At 38.4% G+C, this 20,861-nt stretch overlaps 1 protein-coding gene and 1 long non-coding RNA gene across 2 annotated transcripts in view; one reads left to right on the plus strand and one right to left on the minus strand.

Annotated features, from left to right (window-relative positions):
• The first annotated feature begins 2,223 nt into the window (after positions 1-2,223).
• Positions 2,224-20,861, plus strand: part of Guca1c (guanylate cyclase activator 1C) — a 29,093-nt gene continuing 10,455 nt past the window's right edge. Inside the window, exons 1-2 of the mRNA XM_005335583.5 lie at positions 2,224-2,570; positions 19,795-19,944. Of these exons, the coding sequence (XP_005335640.4) occupies positions 2,280-2,570; positions 19,795-19,944 (441 nt within the window). The 5' untranslated portion in view covers positions 2,224-2,279. The remainder of the gene's footprint in view (positions 2,571-19,794; positions 19,945-20,861) is intronic.
• LOC144376418 (uncharacterized) overlaps positions 2,320-20,861 on the minus strand; it is a 39,473-nt gene continuing 20,931 nt past the window's right edge. The window contains exon 2 of the long non-coding RNA XR_013436892.1: positions 2,320-4,146. This is a non-coding gene — a long non-coding RNA (uncharacterized LOC144376418). The remainder of the gene's footprint in view (positions 4,147-20,861) is intronic.

Genomic DNA, 20,861 nt, shown 5'->3' on the forward strand with positions numbered 1-20,861 from the left:
TTTCTTGTGTATACTTACCTGTTAAATTCTCATTAAAACTTAGAATTGGGCTAAGGCTGTAACTCAATGGTAGAGTGCTTGCCTCACATGTGTGAGGACTAGGTTTGATCCTCAGCACCACATAAAAATAAAAATGAATAGATAAAGATATCGTGTCCATATACAACTAAAGAAAAAAAATTAAAAAAAACCTTAGAATTAACTTTTTCAATAGCTACTACCCCCTAAGTTTTATTTGCATTTTCTTGAGTTTGTGGTTGTAGCATAGAATAATATATAGAGAATAGACTTACTTTTTTTTAAATGAAGCTTTTCTAAATTCAATATCAAAATATACCTTTCTATATGTTCAAGACTTGGTGTCCTAGAGTACCAGTTTACATTTTTCTTCAAGCATTTTTCACATTTATAGTTATATTTATTGTAATTATTTGAATTATTCTTTGATATATTATAAATGAAGATATTTCCCCACTTCCTTATGACTTGTTAATGTTTTATACCAAACAATTCCTGATTTTTGGAAACAGATATTGTATTCAATGTAAGAAATCTCATAGTAGAGATAGTTTAAAACTTTATTTTGCACCAGCAACTCATCTTTATATACACTTTAATATGTGTAATTTATGGGAAGAAACACAGCTTTTGTGTTTCAAGTCCTTAGATTCTTGTATTATCTAAAGTTTTTCTTCCAAAAGGGATGTTCTTGTTCTTCTTCTGCCATCATCGGTATCCATTTTTCCTTCAGTGTAAAAACAGGTGATGAATAGAAGGTAATGGTGATAAGAAGCCAGTCTTCTGGGCATCCTTTTGGCAGACATGTAAGGAATCTGATGAGGAACACCCCAGGAGAATGCTGACAGAATATTCAGCATAGTTCCTACCTGAATCATCCACAGGGCTCAGTCATCCCTGTCTCATCTTCTTTTGACTCGACGTAAGAAACCTCATCTCCTGTAATGGTTTCAAGTAAAACTTCCACCTGAATGAGTTACAAATTACTATGGCTCAGTCGTCCACCTATTATTTAACTCTAGTTGTGAAGTAGAAAATGTTCTACTGAAAGTCTGCACCGATATGTTTGAAACAGAATTAATCATATTCACTTTAACCACTCCCACTTCCTATCAAGACAGTTTATTTCAGGTCTAATAGTTCCAGTTCTTGGGGAACTGGGGATTTATTAAATAGATAATTAGTCTAGGACTAAGGCAGAGATCCATCTATGGTTAGGAGGTGGTAACCAGAATTCAGGATTAACAGAATTACATTCTACCTGGGAATCTGATCCTGCATATGATTGATAGCGAGATGCTTGAGGACCACTTGAGGTGCTTTGTTTCCCTTACTGGACCGTGGATACATTCTTAGGTTCTTTGACTTTGTTCTCAGGTCCATTTTGCAATTGGGACTTGGCCAGGACAAGATTAGATTAGCTTGGGAACTGAAGTGAGACAAAACTAGCAGGAAGAAAGCATACAAAGATACAGACTTAAGAGACAAAAAAGAGGAACAAAGAGAAAAACAAAAACAAAAAAAATAAGGAAGCCAGAAGACACAGCCACGTATGTTCTTTTATCTTCAGACCAGACTCGACTTGCTACTACATCCACACAGCTTGACTTACCACCAATCATCTGGTTTTCTCTAGCCATGATTTCTTTCTTATACGTAGACTTCCTTTTAATTTAACATTACTCCAAACATAAAATTTTCCCTTGAGAAAAATGTTCTTCATCTAAATTTATGTTTAGACTATCAGGCACAAATAGACAGATACTCATATTACAATTTTAGGATGATGAACGATACTTGAGAAGATAATATTTGAATGAAGTTAGTAAGTGATGGGACAGTGTCTAGAACCTATGCTGGACTTTGTTCCACCTCCCCTAATCCACTGAAATATTCCTTAGATTCACAAGTCTCAGTTTCCACATCTGTAAAATAGCAATGAAAAGTTACTGTTTCAAAACACCTGAAAAAATTCCTTCAACTGGACTCACTGTGCTAGTTGATAATGTAGGCAGAGTGGATGACCAACAAGATGACAAAGATTGCACTCACTAAAAAAAAAAAAAAAAAAAAAATCGCCCCTGTCCTTTATAGAAAAATCCTCTGGGATGCTGTAAGCTTATACCATCAGAGGTGAGTGACCTCAGTCTTAAAACTGTACAGATAAGTTAATCTCACTGGCTTTCTGTTCTTATTTAGCCTGAAGCTAGTAAGAGGTTTAGAGTAGCTTTCCAAGAGCATATGTCAGTTTCCAAGAGCATATGTCAGCAGTGAAGAGCGAGAGACTGAATGAAGAGAGAATTTACATGAAAACAACCTGCGAAAGAGGCCACAGATTTCGAATCACCATGGGGAATGAGGAATCCATAGCTGGTGATCAGACAGGAATTCTTGCACAAGACCCCTATGTGTGGTACAGAGCATTTATGATGGAGTATCCATCTGGCCTGCAAACGCTGCATGAGTTTAAGGCACTTTTGGGTCTGCAAGGTCTGAATCAAAAGGCCAATGAACATGTTGATCAAATTTATAACACCTTTGACACCAACAAGGTAGGACTGTTTACTTTTCATTCGGCTTTGATTCTGCATTTTTCCTTTTTTTCTTGTCTCTATAATGTTGCCATGGGTAAAAATGTGTGCACCCCACCAAACAGAGAAGTTTCCAGACAACCCACAGCTTGTAGGTAAGTCAGTCATTTAAACACATTTGGCACAGACGGCATGAAAATAATTGGGAACTAGCCTCTCCACCCTTGGAAATGTTCTGCATGTAGGGAGTTATTTTAAAACCAAATTAAATCTCAGCATGAAATTCTAATGTTATCGCTTAAATAAATCTAATAAGTGTGGATTGATTTACAAAGACTGTTTTCTCAGTATTTAATGCATTGGTGACATTTTATAGAAAAGCGAATTACAGGAATCTGCTTTTAAAATCATGAATGCATCTAAATTAGCAGGTAAAATCAATACAAATTAGCCAACATGTTGTCTGTGCTCAAATAAAAAGTTAGAATGCTTTATATTACTTTTCTTTCATATCTGACCAATTTAGTTTGGGGAAAAAAACAAAACAGTTTACAGTTTTAAATTCAGATGAAGTTTAGTTTCTACAGATTGTTATGCAACTATTAATCTTGAATTGACTTGTCCCTGCGGAGCTGTAGCATCTTTGCTTTTTCCTTTTTTTTTTTCCTTGAAAAAATACAACATGAGAAGAGAAAAGTGAGATGGGAAAGGGAAAAGGAGACAAAGATGTAACAATCTGAAATACAACGTGCACTCTCCACCTGCTTTTCTTGTGCATTATTTTAGCTATAGGTTTGTATCATTCAAAATGTGAAGATGTCATCTAGAATAAAAGGAAGGGGGAAATACTACTAGCAAACAAAAACAGATGACTTTAGGAAGCTGAACCAATGATACCAAGGGAGAAAGAAGGGATCATTAAGTGAATAAAATTAGTAGAACTAATTCTGTGAGGAGTATGGAATGAAGCACAATCCTCGGATCCCTTTTCCAAAGCCATGAAACAAGGGATTTAAAAGGAGTCAACAGGCAGGACCTGGAGAACATTAAACCTATGAGAAATCAGCAGCTATTTCAGTCCTCATATCGATGTGGGGAACAGATTTCTTTTAGGATACTATTGTCTTTTGTGCTTTGCTATCAAACATGAGTTAAATGTTGCCTCTTTAGAGTGGCCGTTTTCCTTCTCATAAATTTTAGTTACTGTAGATGCTAGTGAAAGGAGCTTACAAGTCCATGGGAAAATGGGGGTATTCTGCTTTTGTTCTTAACCTTGAAATGCGTCCCAGATACAGCAAGCACGTAGACATGTCTGTTTCCCTCCTCCCCTACCTCTGGGTCTCTCTCCCTCTCTCCCTCTTAGTGTGTGGTTGCTGCTGTCCCAGAGTGCCTGCCCTAAGCAGCCCAGTTGCTGTTGGATGGCAGGCTGTTGCTCTAGACAGAAGCTTCTCAAGTTCTTAGGGTAATTCCCAGAGATTAGAAGATGAGCTGTCCTGGAGTTCTGCAGTGTTCTCCAGAGGCGATGATGTCGTACCCCATGCAGGTGATCTTGTTGTCAGCCCCGTGAGAGTGAATGAGCTCTGCATGCCCGTGGTGCCTGTGCAAGAGAGGAACGCATGAAAAGGAGGTTAGACTGTGGAACCAACCCAGATGCCCTTCAACAGATGAATGGATAAAAAAATATATGGCATTTATACACAATGGAATATTACTTAGCACTAAAAAATAACAAAATTATGGCATTTGCAGGGAAATGGAGGGCACTAGAGCAGATTATGCTAGGCGAAGTTAGCCAATCCCTAAAAAACAAATGCCGAATGTCTTCTCTAATATAAGGGAGGTGACTCAAAACAGAGTAGGAACGAAGAGCATGAGAAGAAGATTACCACAAAACAAGGAAAAGAGGAGGGAGGGAAAGGGAGGGAGAAGGGGAATTGCACGGAAGATGGAAGGAGACCCTCATGTTTACACAAAATACATTTACGATGGCGTGAGGGGGAAAGGAAGAAAAAAAAGAGAGAAAGAGATAAGTGTCACAGTAGAATGGGTAGAGAATAGTGATGGGAGAGGAGGGGAGAGGAGGGGAGGGGGGATAGGGAGGGCAGCAGAATACAACTGACACTAGGATTGCTGTATGTATACACATGGATGTATAACCAATGTGATCCTGCAATCTGTACACGTGGAAAAACGAGAATTCATACCCTATTTGAATCAAATGTACGATATGTCAAGATCACTGTATTGTCTTGAGCAACTAATAAAAAAAAAGGAGGCTGGGTGGAACCTAGGCCTGCTGTCAAGGAAGCAGAGGCAGAGAGGGATCCAGAGAGGTATCCCAGGTGCGTGCGCCATTGGCATGAGACCCTGTGTGTCCACCCCAGGAATGTCCAGGCCCACCTCAGGAGCTTGCAAGTTCCCTCTGGGTTCTTGATTTGTCGTAGAGATGTTATGTCTGCTGGGAAGAGAGGGGGGCGCTTGAGCAGTGATGACATATGCCACAGGAAAGGTGAGGCTCACAACATGACCTCAGGTTGTGAAATGAGAAGCATAAGGATTGTTCATTACCAAGTGATACTAAGAAATGGCATGTAATTGTGCACAGGGAAACCCCCCCCCCCCAAAAAAAGAAAGTATTTAGACGAATCAATAAAACTATCACTGTCGGAAACCCCTGAGGATTTACAATTTCTATGGAGCTCCTTTGTGATTTTAAGTATTCTGGATGGAAATCACTCAAAATGCCTTTCTTACATTTCTACCTCCTCAAAGTGCTGGTGAAACATTTTCTTGATAAATCAAAGACATGAATATGAACATCAGTGGTTACATTTTGTGTAATACTAGGAGGTACTCATGCCCTGTTTTAAGTTTCTGGGATTGAGTTTCCTAATGTTACAAACCCTGAAAGCATGTGCTTCTGTCATTGTGTTTGGTTTTTATTGGTTTTCTATCTCTTCTGCTATCAAACTCATATTTCACAGCTTTCTGGTTGTTATGATACTCATAAGCTTTTGATCTCTTTTTCAATCTGCTGTTTCTAACCTGGCTTTGGCTTATACTCCAGCTAAACAAGCCTATTAGAACAGTGCTTAACATAAAAGTAAGCAGGTCCTGAAGTTTGGAGTGTAAAATTTACAATGATTCCTTTGGCTAATCACACACTGGAGGGCACTTCAGTAATACTTCTTGAATGTCCAAGATGTGGGGTAAAGGGGTCCCTTGTCCACTGTTGGTGGACATGTAATTGGAACAGTCACTGTGGAGAACAGTACGGAGAAAAATAGTGTGGAGTCTCCTCAAGAAAATGAAAAATACTACCCTAACAAACATATCATCCTGCAGTCCCATTTCTGAGTAGATACCCAAGGAACATGAAATTGGTTTGTTGGAGAGACATCTGAACACATTGTAATGTTACTCACAATAAACAAGGTATAAAATCAAGCTCACTGTCCATCAGTGGATAAATGGATTAAGACACACACACACACACACACACACACACACACACACACACACACACACACACACTGAATACTATTCAGCCTTAAAAAGGAACGAAATCCTGCCACTTGCAACAACTTGAATGAACCTAGAGGACATTATGCTGAGTGAAATAATCTAGGCACTGAATGATCTCACTTATATGTGGAATATAAAAAGTGGAATTCATAGAAGCAGAGAGTAGAGTGGTGGTTGTCAGGGTCTGGGGGTGTTGGGAGTGGAGGGGAATGGGGGGATATTAGTCATTGGGTACAAAGTTCTAGTTGAGCAGGATGAATAAGTGATATGTTAGTAATAATGTACTGAATACCTGGAAATAGTCAAGAGAGAAGATCTTAAACGTTCTCAGCACAAAAATAAGTCTGTGAGGTGATGCACACGTTAAATACTCGATTTAATCATTTTATAGACTATATCAATATATCATGTTATATACTATAAATATATACAATTTTCATTTGTCAATGACACCTTAGTAAAACTCAGTAAACCTCTTTTGGATTACCTGTGAGGGTGCCTGGCATCTTCTAGGCATGTTGCAATGTGAACACATTTGATCATCACAGTAGGGATGGAACCTAATTCACTCAGCAGCCGTGACAGCTGCACCTCAGACATCCTGGGACCATAACGAAGGCTTCGTGTGGGAATCCTTCACTGGGTTTGTGCTGAGCCCAGGATGCCTGACTTAGACTACCATCAGGGATTGATGCTGCAGAAATCCTGAGGCCCATTCATTTCTAGAAGACTCTGGCTCAGGTCAGCGCCCTGGTCTGAGAAGTGCCCCGGCCCTCCCTGACTCTCTTGGTATTTCACTTTACACACGCTTATCTCCGGATAAGATCTCTCCCTTTCTGGGGTTGCATGTAATCCTCAAGAATGTGCCTGAACTTTAACTTCCTAGGGGCTGGGAGCCTCTGTCCACACTGATGCTCACCGAGACACCATCTCCCTTCACCTCCGGATTCATTTAGGGACTGTTATCTCCACACAGCTCACTTCCTAGGTGGAATTTGCTCTCAACTCCTTCGTACTCCGAGACATGGATGCCCCAAGTGATGACCGGGCTTGACTTTACAGAAATGCTTATAGCCCTTTCCTCCAAGCTGTGCTAAGACCATGAATCCCTGGTGCTTCTGCTGGGCCAAACCTGTTGTCCGTTCCCCCTGCTATCTTCTTGGCCCTCTCAAAGCATGCCCATTTCCATGGATGTCTGCCACCCTCTCTTCCCTTCCTCATTCCACCCTCCCCAGCCTCTGGAATCGTTATCTAGTTTGGAAGTAGCTAGGATAAAACAGAAAAACTGCCTCCAAGTCACTTTTTTTTTTTTTTTTTTTTTTTACTGGCACAAATGTTATGCTCTGAAACGTAAACAGTGTTAACCACTGAAACTCAAAGAGCTAAGAATGAACTTCTGATTTCTGCTTTTCTGCTTAGTGACTTATCTCTCTGGAAATGAATTTTTAAAAAATTAACCTGTTATTGCTACATTATAATTATGCATAATAGTGGAATTCATTGTGACATATTTGTACATGAACATAACATAATTTGGTCATTTTCACCCCCAAGTCCCTCAATTTAACTTCCCCTCCTCCCTCCCTCTGGTCCCTCTCCTTTGCTGTACTGATCTCTCTTCTAATTTCATGAGACACCTGGGCACCCCCCCCCTTTCTCTCTAGCTTCCACATATGAGAACAAGCATACAACCCATGACTTTCTGAGTCTGGTTTATTTTGCTTAACATAATACTCTTAGGTTCCATCCATTTTCCTGTAAATGACATAACTTGATTCTTCTTTACAGCTGAATAAAACTCCATTGTGTATCTATCACATTCATCTGTTGATAGACACTTAGGTTGGTTCCATATCTTGGCAATGGTGAATTGTGCTGCTGTACACATGTGCATGTATCACCATAGTATGCTGACTTGAAGTCTTTTGGGTAGATACCGAGGAGTGGTACAGCTGGGTCATATGCTATTTTGAAACTTAGTCTTTGAGGAACCTCCATAATGATTTCCAAGGTAGCTGTGCCAATTTACAATCCCACAACAAAGTATAAGTGTTTCTTTCCTGCCACATCTTTACCAGCATTTGGAAGTGAGAGTTTCGGTGAATGTAGGGAGAGTTGAATAATAGAAGGGATTGTCAGGGGTGAAGTGACATCATGAACACACACTGCATTCTTATCCCATTGCACTCGAAAATACTGAGACTTGGAGGCACCCCCTGGAAGGAAGGTAGACACAAAGGTGAATAGGAATGGGTCTCTGTTACCAGGTGTGTTCACAATCAAGTGGGGAAGATAGATACGTACTCGAAAAATAAAAGGAGGTAAATGAAGAATCCAAGACTAAGGGAGACGAGCTCAAGGCTTGATCTCTGGTTCCACACTATTCAACCAGTCTGTTAATGTGTCTGTCCACCTGGATGGAAGGTATGGCCAGGTGAATGCTTCAGTTCCATCCAGGCAGAGCAGGAAATGGTACAAAAATTGCCCTCACTTTTTTAAGGAAGTGAGGGTGGAAGCAGGTGGGCAAGTAGAAGTCATTATTCTGTGTGTTCCTAAACAGTTCACAGCCTAATTGAGGAGAAGAGTCACATCCAGGGGACTGGCAGTGTAATAAAACAGACGATGGCAGGACTGGCCTAATCAGGGCACTTTTCTTGGGATTGGGAGATGTAACAATGGCTAAACTGGGAAAGGCTGGCTAGAGAAGTTGAGACATTTTCAGATCTTGAAAGAAGTGCAGGACTTGGATTTTTACTAATAAAAGTTAACAATGCACATTCCTGTGCCAGTCACTATATTAAGCATTTGTATTTATTATCTCGTAGAATCCTCTCCACCATATTACAGAGTAAGTACTATTTTTATCATTCCTACTTTGCAGTGGGCACAGAGAGTTTTTTTGCCTAAAACTGCACAGTACAATTGGGAAGCTGGCAGTCTGACTCCAAGGACAGCACCCTAAACTGGTGTGGTATTCCACCTTTAACAAAGGAGTTGGGAATTACAATGAAGATTACCATTCAAATTAAAGTGCATGGTAGGAGGGAGCATGGTTTGTGGGGTATCTAACAGAGACAGAGGGTTTCTACTAGTGCATGCCTGGGGCCATCCATCCCCAGAATCTCACCTGTATCTATTGCTTCCTGTAGATTACCAGCCTTTTGGGGAGATTACACTTGTGTGGTAGCTCAGAGCACTAGGATGCCTGGAGAGTATTAGAACAGAGTCAGCTTTTGGTTCTTGGGGTTTCTGCTCCATGTTCTCATTGCTGTAATAGGTGTGAAGTTAAATGAATGGGCCATACCTATGCATCTGTGTTTTATCTAAATAGAATGACACCATCAGATTTTAAACTATACCAGAACTCCTCTAAAAACAATTCCTTGAAAAATAAATGCAAAGATAAAAAAAAAAAAACAGCAATAACAACAACAAAAAAATCCTGTGTCAGATTAAGGAAGGCAGGGGTGAGGCCTTTTCTCACAGGCAAATTGGGTAATAGCTGCCTGCTTATTGATAATAGGAGAGTTCGGGGAAACCAGTCAAAAAGACTTGTCGAAAGTCTTTGCCTCAACCAGGTGCGGTGATGCACACCTGTAATCCCAGCAGCTTGGGAGGCCAAGGTAGGAAGATGGCAAATTCAAAGCCAGCCTCAACAACTTAGTGAGACCCTGTCTCAGTGCTTGAGTTCCCCTGAGTTCAATCCCCAGTATCAAAAAAAAAAAAAAAAAAAGTATTTGCCTCCTGTGACCTCCAAGGGTCTCACTGAGAGACGTAAATGATTTCATTTATGAGGATTGGAACTCAAAATAGAGGAAGAGTTTAATTGCTATTTTACCTTAGCAGTCCCAGACAAACTCTGGGGATCAGGAATGAGGGAAGGGGTGAATTAGAAATATAGATGGTTAAACCTGTTAGAGAAAGAAGAATAAGAAGTAGCAGCCTGTGGGGTGGTGCATATGGTCATGACAATGTACAGGATAATAATTCACCTAAATCTGTTTTCAAATCAAATCTTAGTTTTGATGTACCAGAAGTCCTTGATGTTACTTTCTAAATGAGCCCCTTAGCAAATCTCTTTATAATATGACTCACAGCCTAACACGGCGACAGTAGAGGCAGAGGGAAGAACCAGGATTCCTGGGCTCCTGTCCCAGCTTGTCCCTTATTTGCTGTGTATAATCTTGAAAAAAAACGCTAATCTCTCTGTGCCTCAAATTCTTCATTTCCAGAACAGGGACTAGACCTATCCTGCCTAAATTGTCATTGAGCTCATGTGACATAATGTAGGTGAAAGAACTTTGAAAAAAAAAAAAAACTAAACAACACAGTTAGAAAGAGATGCCTTGCTTATCAGCAAAATGCAGATAGCGCTGACCTCAGCCCCCTCAGGTTTGATAACAGTTCTGACTAACAGTACTTCTTATCAAGCTTGAATTATATTTCCAAATAAAAGGGTAAGTTTTTATAAATGCAGGTCTTGTTTTCCTGCTTTTCTCATCTTGAATTTACCCTAGTGCTTTGGACATTTATTTGTGTTCTTTGGACAACATTTGCTCCTTACGATGGTTGCCAAATGCATAATGAAATTAATTAAATGGTATTTTGCCTATTTTCTTTGATAGTCCTAAAATGTAAATTCAGTATAATTGACTATTTTTGACCAGGACACATGTGGGGGCCTCAGTTCTACTTGAAATTCATAAGTGACCTTTGGTTATATGAGTTTTAGCTTCTCTCTGCGTAGGAGTGCTTAGCAATTAGAGCAAGAAATCTGTCTTTGAACTTGTATGGTACTTGCAGCTACCTGCAATTAACCCCTGACTGCCTACAACCTATACCTCTGTATCAGGTTGTTTGGTTTACAAGGTGACCATAATTACTGTTGCTCCTCATAAAACATATTTACTAGAAACAAATGACTACCTATTCCACTGCATACTGTTAAGCTGCCATCTCCTAAGGTTAAACCAAGGCTACTCATTCCAAAGCCACTTTTAATAGAACTCTCAAGAAGCATTTATTGTGATAATGAAATACCTCATATTTATTGAGCACTTCATAATTTACAAAGAATTTTCACGTAAATAACCAACTGTCAACATTTTGCCTGAGGTTTTTCTATAATATTCCCTGTTAAAGACATCAGCTTTACCGGCTGACATATATTTAAATGTAAGCTCTAGAAACTCATATATATTTTAATAAAATCTGTTGCATTTGTGGATCTTAATTCTGACTATGAATTCAAAACACATGGGAGCATTATGAAAAATATCAGTGACTGGGCTTCTACCTAAGACCAATTGAATCAAGACAGTAGTTTCCTTTTTAACCTTCCAGGTGATTCTAATGTGCAGTCACAATGAGCACCAGTGCTATCTCATGATGGCCACAATCTGATTGGCAGAAAGTGGTTCAAGGCCCATTTCTGTCACCAAAGAGCTGAGGACCATGAGGAGATAGGTGAGGGGATTCTGGGCTCAAAACTTCTAATTCTGAAGCAATGCTTATGACTCCTGTTTTAGTAACAGTATTGAAAAGTACAACCTTGAGCAAGTGATGTAGTTGTATTAATTTTACCATCAATTCTGCCATTTTCTACATCCTTAACTCACCTCTTCTATTTAGTAAAGAACACAGATCTAGGCTCTTACACAGGAAATAAAAAAACTTTCAGGAGACTGACTGAGTGAATCAGGGTGAAGCTAGGTTTTATTTATTTTCTCTGTTACGAGTTTAGGAAGACAGATGTTTGTAATAGTAAACCCGTATTGGCTACCTGAGGAAATCCCTTGAAAACTACTGCTGTTACTCTAATTGTGGATCTCAAAAAGCTCCTCTAGAGATGATCATTGGGTCATTGTCTTGTCCTCCCCTGTCACATAGACTGATTCCTAGTTCACAGAGGCCCAGACATCTCTAAACTGACTGCATTCTGGAAGCAGATGGTCAGGAATTCCTTATATCCAGGAAACCTGTTAATAATCATATTATGAGAAGGCCTTTGTCTCAAAATCTTGAATTTTGTACAGTCATAGTCAAAATAACTGTGTCTAATCTGCATAAAGATCACATTATAAAACCAATTTACCATATCAGCAGTATATTTTTCATCCTACAGAGGTGAGTCTTTCCTCTGGACATTCTAGCAATTCCATGTCAGATAGAGATGATGTTTAGTGTTAATATTTGTATCCATATGTGAAAATGAGATAGTTCATAAACCGTGAGCATAAAAAACATTTCTCTTGCAGATTTTTTAAATTTATAAAAGGGATTAGGATGTTTTGAATCTGGTTGGGGTAGCCTTTATTTTGTGTACTTTCATTGATATTCCCAACATATAAATTCCACACAATTGGCAATTGTTGATCAATCACATAATGCTGGCTAGTTGGAGTTTTTTTATATCTATTGACTAAATAACCATTTTCAGGCAGATGTTTCAATTCACAGGTTGCTACTAACCTAGCACAGCTGGTAAAATGTCATTGCAACATACCACTTTCTCCCTCTTCTTTTCCTCTGCTCTTCTGATGGAAATAGTTGTAGTCTGGGTCTATATTTGGTAAAATTTTGTTGAAATTGGATTATTTATTTTCCTGAACTACAAGGTATATAGAAATATATGGTCCCTCATTAGTTACTGTACAATAATTTCTATGGTTTGGGGTGGGGTTGTTCTTTTTGGTGGTCTCTGGGCCTTGTTCAAGTCTAGCATGTGCTCTACCACCAAACTACGTCTCCAGGCTCCCTGGACTTAGTGATACTAGAACTCAAACAGCCGTGGTTCTTGGTTAATACTGTATAAGGTCTCATTGGTGTTAAATAAGTTTATATGCACCAAGCACAATGCCTGGCCTTATATGGATGGCAAGTTTACATAATACCAATAATATCACTGTCATCATGATTACTAGTATAATAGTTATTGTTATCCAACCTACCTCCCTTCTGAAAATGAAGGAATGCTTCTAGAATGGAAATTGTAGAACTCACACGTCAATGAGATGAAGCCAAGTTCCCTCAATGACATTATGCAATTTATAAATTCATGCCTCCAACATTCAAAACACATACCTCTGAAATTAGCTTAGACAATATGTCAGTGTAAGTTTCTGGAGTCATTCAGGCAAACAGAAAACCATAGCAGAACCATAGCAAGATCAGATGATCTCTGCAGTGAGACTTCACAGAGTAGGAGTGTGGAGGGATCAGGCGGGTCTGCCATGTAGATATGAAGCCCTGCAGAGGGGGGAGAAATGCTGAGCCAAAGCAAGGAAAAGGTCTGCAGTAAAGGACAACTGTGGATTCCTAGCCAAACATGTAGGTGAAAAACAGGAATGGTATCAATTGAGGAAGGCCCAGGATGGACACACCAGGTCATGGAGGGGCAGCAGAGAACATTTCCTGAGGAAACTATGCTGCAGGCTAAACCCGAGGGTGGTGGAAGTTGGGCTGAAGATTTGAAAATAGGAAAAAAAATTTTTTTTGAAAGATACCAGGGGGCAGGAAGGGGAAGAGGAGAATGAATACCTCTTTTCCTGCTTAGCCAGATGGCACTGGGGTTGGGGTGGAGTTGGAGCTGGAAGTGGTGGCCCTGAGGGCCCTTGGCTTTCAAAGTCTCTCTGAAGCTGAGCTGCTTATTGCACCCATGCCAGGTTTTCCTTGAGCAGCACAGGTGTGTAGGTAGGACAGGCTCCAGGTGCAGCACCTTCAGATTTCTGAGCTATCTCACTTCACACAGTTCTGTCTACACTCACAGCTAACACCCAGGAACCCAGCATAGCCTACTGCATCAGATGCATCCCCACTATGCAAGTCCATGGTGCCTCTTCTAGAAAGAGAATTCCATCTTAATGAGTTCTGAGGGACCTGTTAGGAGCTACATAGAAAAAAGGATTGCAAAGTTTAAATTCATAGTTCACCCACATCCTTTGGCTCACTTGTTTAACCTCTCTGAAAGTCAGTTCTCTACTCTATAAAAATGAGACTAATAAGGCGACCTGCAAGGTTACTGTTAGAATTAGAGATAATGCATTGAAAGAGGCTAGCTTCATGACTTAGAACGTAGACTTTTCTATACTTTTTTTTATACTTTTAAAAAAATTAATGGTAGCTCTTACACCTAGTAATAAATAATAAAAAAGTATTTTAATGTGCACATGTTTTATATATTAACTTCTACTTACACTTCAAATTGATCATACACTGAAAACAGTGATTATGGTAGGTCATAGACATTGCCTAGAGACTGCAGCCCACCTATGGATTTTCTGTTGGGCAGAAGTTCTCAGGATATTATTTTCCTTCTTCTTCTTTTTTTCCCCTTCAATCAGGGATTGAACCCAGTGGCACTTAACCACTGAGCCACATCCTCAGCCCTTTTTACTATTTTTATTTTGAGACAGGGTCTCAGTAAGTTGCTTAGTGCCTTGATAAATTGCTGAGGCTGGCTTTGCACTTGTGATCCTCCTGCCTCAGCCTCCCAAGCTGCTGGACTACAGGCATGTGCCATCATGCCTGGCTTGTTTTCCTTATTTCAAAAGTTACATTGTACTACAAAAATAATGGCAGCAAGTAAATTTTTAAACATATATTTTTAAAGACGATGAGAAAATTTAAATCTGATGTCTTTGTGTGTGTGTGTGTGTGTGTGTGTGTGTGTGTATATATATACACACACATGCTATATATGTCTCCATATATAGAGAGAATATATGTAATATATATTATACATGTTTATAATATATGTTATATTGTATATATTTCCTCTCTTTCTCTCTCTTTCTACTTCCTTCTACAAAATGAAGTCAAACTGGCCTGGGAAGCTGTCATGATTCCATATCCTTATTTCTCATTTAATGCTTCTCTGGAATCCACTCCATCCTAAAAACATGACATATAAATCTATAAACACGTTGGGATTGGAATCATCTTGATATGCATGCTCTCTCCCTCTTCTTTCCTGAGGACTACTTGAAGCAATTATGGCTTTGCATGCTTTTAGCCCCATCCCCTCCCTCAGGTTCAAAGGACGTTCTGCCATCACCAAACTAATTTTTTAGAATTTGTGATGCAGAATTTTGAGAAAAAATTGGTGGGATAAAAGAAAGAAATGTTCTCAGGCTAGGGCTGGCAGTGAGCAAGCCGAGAAGGGAGGCTGCTGAAGATAGAGCAGCAGGGTGTGCGTGGAGAGGCAGATGGGAGAGGAAGTGGGTGTTGTGAAGAAATCCAGAGATGTCTTGCAACTTGTGTTTGTTCCAGAAGGGCAAGTGAAGAACTTTTCATTATTTTGAAATTAATTTTTGATTGTTGGAACATGTTCTTATGAATGTGTCGTTCTGGGACGGAAAGGTGTGAGCCCTATTTTTTTTCCTAACCAGTCTTAATAAAGTTACGCTAATTCACCTTGCAATAGGTCACAATTAAAAAGACCATTGGGAGAGATGGCTGGGATGGCAGAACTAGCTACAAAGTTAAGATATGGATGTGAAAAGCAATTAAGTCTTTGTTTCCCAAATCTTAGGATATATGAGTCCAAATGGGGAGCTTTATAAATGCAGGTTCTTAGAACTACATCTTGAGCAACTTTGTTATTTGATACTGAGTTTTTTGTGTTTTTTTTTTGTCTGTTTTTTGTTTTAGAGATGGGGTAGGAAATCTAGGAATCTGTGTGTTTCATTACCATTCATAGGATTCTAATGGCAGGAATTTATGGATTCCACCTTGGCTCAGGCCACAAGAACCAGACATCTCTAGACAGTTCTGTGGTGTGCCACAGGAGCTTCTGTAGCTCAGCTATGGAAATATGAGGTTCAGAGCGTTCCCTTGGGTTACCCCCCAAAAAGCCATTGGGCATTCTCCCTGCATTCTTTCCAGTCACACTTGTAGGAACATCTCTTCACCTTTTCTGTAATAATTATCTCCATCTCCTGCCCTTGAAATCTACAGATATCTTAAGACAATAATCATTTTTTTCCTCTGATTTACACATAAACATTCACCTAAAACCCTCCAAAATTAACAAAAGCTATTTATCAGAGTAGTGCACATTTCTACAAAATATTAATAGAGGGATAGTTGGAAAGAAGAGTTGGCTGTGGATCATGAGGATTAATTTATCCTGCTGCATAAAAGAATATTGAAAGGAAAATGGAAAGATTTGCTTCCAGAAGTTTTTTAAAGAGAATGTCCTGGTCTAAGAGGAAAGGTTCCCTCACCCCAAATCAGCTCTGGGTTTAGATTATCCAGGCTGCCTGTTTAAAAACGGTTCAGTGGAAAGTACTTATGCTCACGTCCTGGTAGGGTTTGCCCAGAGCTATGGAGCCTGGATTGGAAGGTGTTATGGGCACACAGGCAGTGTGCCTGATAATAAAACAACAAATGTTCTACAGGCAACAATGCTCAATCTAGCCTATTGCCATTCATCATGCAGGTGACACCAAAAGCTGTGATCACTGAGATAGAACTCATAAAGTGAAAGAAACCATCATCAAATAAACTTTTTATAGAAAATCTGGAAAATGACCTTATTAATAAGCCAGGTTTACAGAAAGGATGCTCCTGTGACCTTTGGTAAACTCATCCAGTAACTGCCCAGAGAAGAGCTGTACTAAATGGTCAGATCCAAAGGCCAGAAGAAAGGGCTGGGAGCAGATTAATCCACCGTTGGTTACTGTCTACCCTATTTATTTCCTCTAAATCTCCAGTCTTGTTTCCAAAAAAGTAACTGTCCTGTCCTGCCAAATTTGGATATAAGATGTCATGTTAAATATACCTCAGAGATGTATACCTTTCTTAAGATAGTTCAGCATTTTTGAATGCAGGATTTGAAAATTATGATTCTTAAGAGTGACATAGACTATCTCTGTTTCAACTGAAAATGTTCTTTATCAGTTTAAAACAAGGGGAACTACCTAAGCTGGTAATCCTTAAATAATCTTTTCCAGAATTGACTAATAGAGCATAATCTTTATAGAAAAACAGACTCATAAATTGTGATTCATGTTTTAAATTATGCATTTAAAGAAATTTTCCTAGCCTAGACTAAAGCTTATCTGCCCAAAAATATCAACCAGTTTCTATAAAAAGGTATACAGAATTTATTTGTTAGATATGTTTTCCTTCTATTAAAAATTCTCTGAGGAGAGGACTCAATCTGCAGACACTCAGAAGATACTCCTGAAAAGGGCTCAGGAGTAAGGATTCAGCCTTCTGTCACAATATTTCAAAATTTCATTGGCATAAGAAGTAAAATTTTTTTTAAAAAGGCACTACATCTCCTCTTGGTAAAGAATATTCTCAAAAACCCAACAGCAAGCTTGAAACTTCATGGTGAGAAACCAGAATTTCTCCCAATAATATCAGGAACATGGCAAGGATGTCTATTCTCACTACTCTTCAACATCATATGGCAGTTCTCGATAATGCAATGAGACAAGAAAAAGAAATAAAAGATATACAGATTGGAAAGGAATAATACTGTCTCTGTTTGCAAATGACATAATTGTCTATATATAAAATGCAAAAGAACTGATAGAAAAACCTCCTGCAGTTAATGAAGGAGTATATCACTATTGTAGGAAACAAAGTTACTGTACAAAAGTAAATCATTTTCCAATATACCAGCAATCATGGGGTATGTGAAATCCAAAACACAGTGTCTTTTACAGTAGAACCAAAGAAATGAAGTAGGTATAAATATACAAAATAAGTACAAGGTCTATATGAGGGAAACTACAAATCTCTGGTAAAATAATTCAGATAATTAATAAATGGAGAAATACTCCATATTCGTGAATAGGTAGACTCACTATGGTTGAGATGTTCATTTTCTCAACTTGATCTAATGATTCAATGCAAACTAATCACAGTCTTGGCAAGTTATTTTGTAGATATTGACAAACTGATTATAGAATTTACCTGCAGGGGCAAGACCCAGAAGAGCCAACACAATATTGAAGGAGAGGAGTAAAATTGGAGGACTGACACTACCTGACCTCAAGATATATTATAAGCTGTATCAATTAAGACAGTGTAGTGTAGTCAAGAGAGTAGACAAATAAATCAACATGCAGAATAGAAAGCCCAGAAATAGATCCACATGAATATGTCCAGCTAATATTTGACAAGGAACAAAGGCAAGTCACTGTGAGAAAAGACAATCTTTTCAACAAATGGTTGAAAATAATCAAGACAAAGACCTTATAACCTTCATAAAAATTAACTCAAAATGAATCACACACTTCAACACAAAATGCAAAGCTCTAAAACTCACAGAGAAAACAGAAGAAAATCGAGATGATCTTGAATGTGGTGATGGCTTTTAAAAAACAACACCAAAGGTGTGATCCATGAATGAAAGAATAAGTTGGAGTTCATTAAAAGGAAAATTTTCTGATCTGCAAAAGACACTGTCAAGAGAATGAAAAGATAAGATACAGACTGGGAGAAAATATTTGTCAATGATCTCGCTGATAAAGAACAATTATCCAAAATACACAAAGAACTCTCCTAACTTAGCCATAAAGAAAACAAAAACCTGATTAAGAAATGGACAAAAGAATTCACTGAAGAAGATACATGGGTGGCAAATAAACATGGAAAGATGCTGAATATCATATGTTACTAAGGAATTGGAAATTAAAACAAGGTTATGCCATTACATGCCTTTAGAATGGCCAAAATCCAGGACTCTGAAAACACCAAGTTGGTGAAGACGCAGAGCAACAGGAACTCTCATTTATTGTTGTTGGAAAACAAAATTAAGAGCCACCTTTGAGTTGGTGGTTTCTTAAAAACTGAACAAACCCTTACTATACTACCAAATACCTTGATATTTACCAAGTGGAGATGAACACATATATCCACACAAAAATCTGCACTTGAATATTTTAGCAACTTTATTCATAATTGCCAATGTAGAAGCAATCAAGATGTCAGTAGGTGAAACAATAAACTAAGGGTATATCCAGATAATGGAATATTATTCAGTGCTGAAAAGACATGATCTATTAAACCATGAAAAGACATGGAAGAAATTTAAATGCATATTATTAAGTGAAGAGGTTAATCTGAAGTGACTATGCACTGTACGATTTCAACCTTACGACATTCTGGACAAAGCAAAACTATGGAGACAATAAAAAGATCACAGGTTACCAGAGGTTAAGGAAATCGGAATCAGCAGAGCACAGAGGATTTTTAGGGCAGTAAACTACTGTACATGATGCCATAATCATGGGAATACCTCATTATTCATTGTCCAAACCCAGAGAATTTATAACACTAAGAGTAAACTCTAATATACTGTGAGCTTTGGATAAAAAAAGGTGTGCTGGTGTAGATTCATCAGTTTAAAAAACTGCCCCACTCTTGTAGGAGATGTCAATAATGGGGAAAGTTGTGCATGTGTAGGGACAGGGGACACATAGGAAACCTGTGCACCTTCTGTTGAATTTTGCCGTGAACCCAAAACTACTCTGACAATAATGCAGATTTAAGACATTTAACCATAAAATTAAAGTACTTATTTCTATAAATGGTAGGTTATCTATTATTTTTTTAACAAAATACTAGGGAAGAATTTATGCTGAAATATGTTGGGTTGTATCAACTTGTTCTAAAGGTCCTGCTCATGATTGATGACTTATCAAGTAAAAAAACAATTGTTCTTCTTAAATACTTATTTCCCTTTCTACCTTTCTTTCCATAGGATGGATATATCGACTTTGTAGAGTTTATTGCTGCTGTAAATCTAATGGTACAAGGAAAAATTGAGCAAAAATTAAAATGGTATTTTAAGATGTGTGATTCTGATGGAAATGGTTCTATTGACAAAAAGGAGCTGCGGAACATCTTTGTGGTAAGTGGTAGTGAAGTATCCTTTGCAAGAACAGGTGGGTGACAGCTTCCCATGTAGTTGGATATTCTTGGGATTGACATGTTGAATTGCTGAAGCAATGTGAGTCTCACTTTACCTTTTGGTAACTGAATGTGCAACTGCAAATTAACATTTTTTTTTCTTGGTGCAGTCCACTCTGAGGTTCACAAAATTTTGCAGAGCATTGGGATGAAAAAGGAAATAAATATAAAAAACAAATTTCTAAAGCAACTGGTATTTTTTCTCTGCCTCAGTGCAGAAAGTCTTGCAAGGATCAGTTAAAATACAAGATGGTTTATAAACATATAGCAAGATACATGAACTAAGATTGAAGTACATAAGGGCTAATCTTTCTGGAAATGAACCAATATATTTCTAAGAGCTAAATCAGGGATCTCAGATCCTTTCCAACACTAAAGTTCAATGAGTGCCTTTATAATTCACCCTCCCAACACTGCCCCCAGTAGAGTAGGGGGTAATCATTTTAATGGTATGAAATAAAAAGGATCCAAGAGCAAAAAGTAATTAAGCAGGACACTGTACCCAAATGTAAATAAGAGGTTCAATAAACACTATTAAGGCATTACACTGTCTTGTAACATGGCATGAAAGAGAGTTAAGTATAGTCAAGATGTCTTAGAGATAATCTGGTCCAAATTCACTCTTTTATAGACAATGGAGCTAAGTTATAAACAAAGTATGCAGGAGAAATATCAGCAAAAATGCTAGAAAAAATAAGTGTGTAAAACTATAATTACAATCAAACATCTTAACAAATGGATAAAGCGGATAAAAATGTAAAGCTAAGTGAGAAAAGTAGAGTTAGCCAACATGAAAAGATTTCAATACTGGCATTGTTACTGCTTCAGTCTCACAGAGTTCATTTGCCAACAACAGCA

This window comes from Ictidomys tridecemlineatus, chromosome 3, assembly GCF_052094955.1.
Source record: "Ictidomys tridecemlineatus isolate mIctTri1 chromosome 3, mIctTri1.hap1, whole genome shotgun sequence".
In the NCBI taxonomy this organism is placed as follows: Eukaryota; Metazoa; Chordata; class Mammalia; order Rodentia; family Sciuridae; genus Ictidomys; species Ictidomys tridecemlineatus.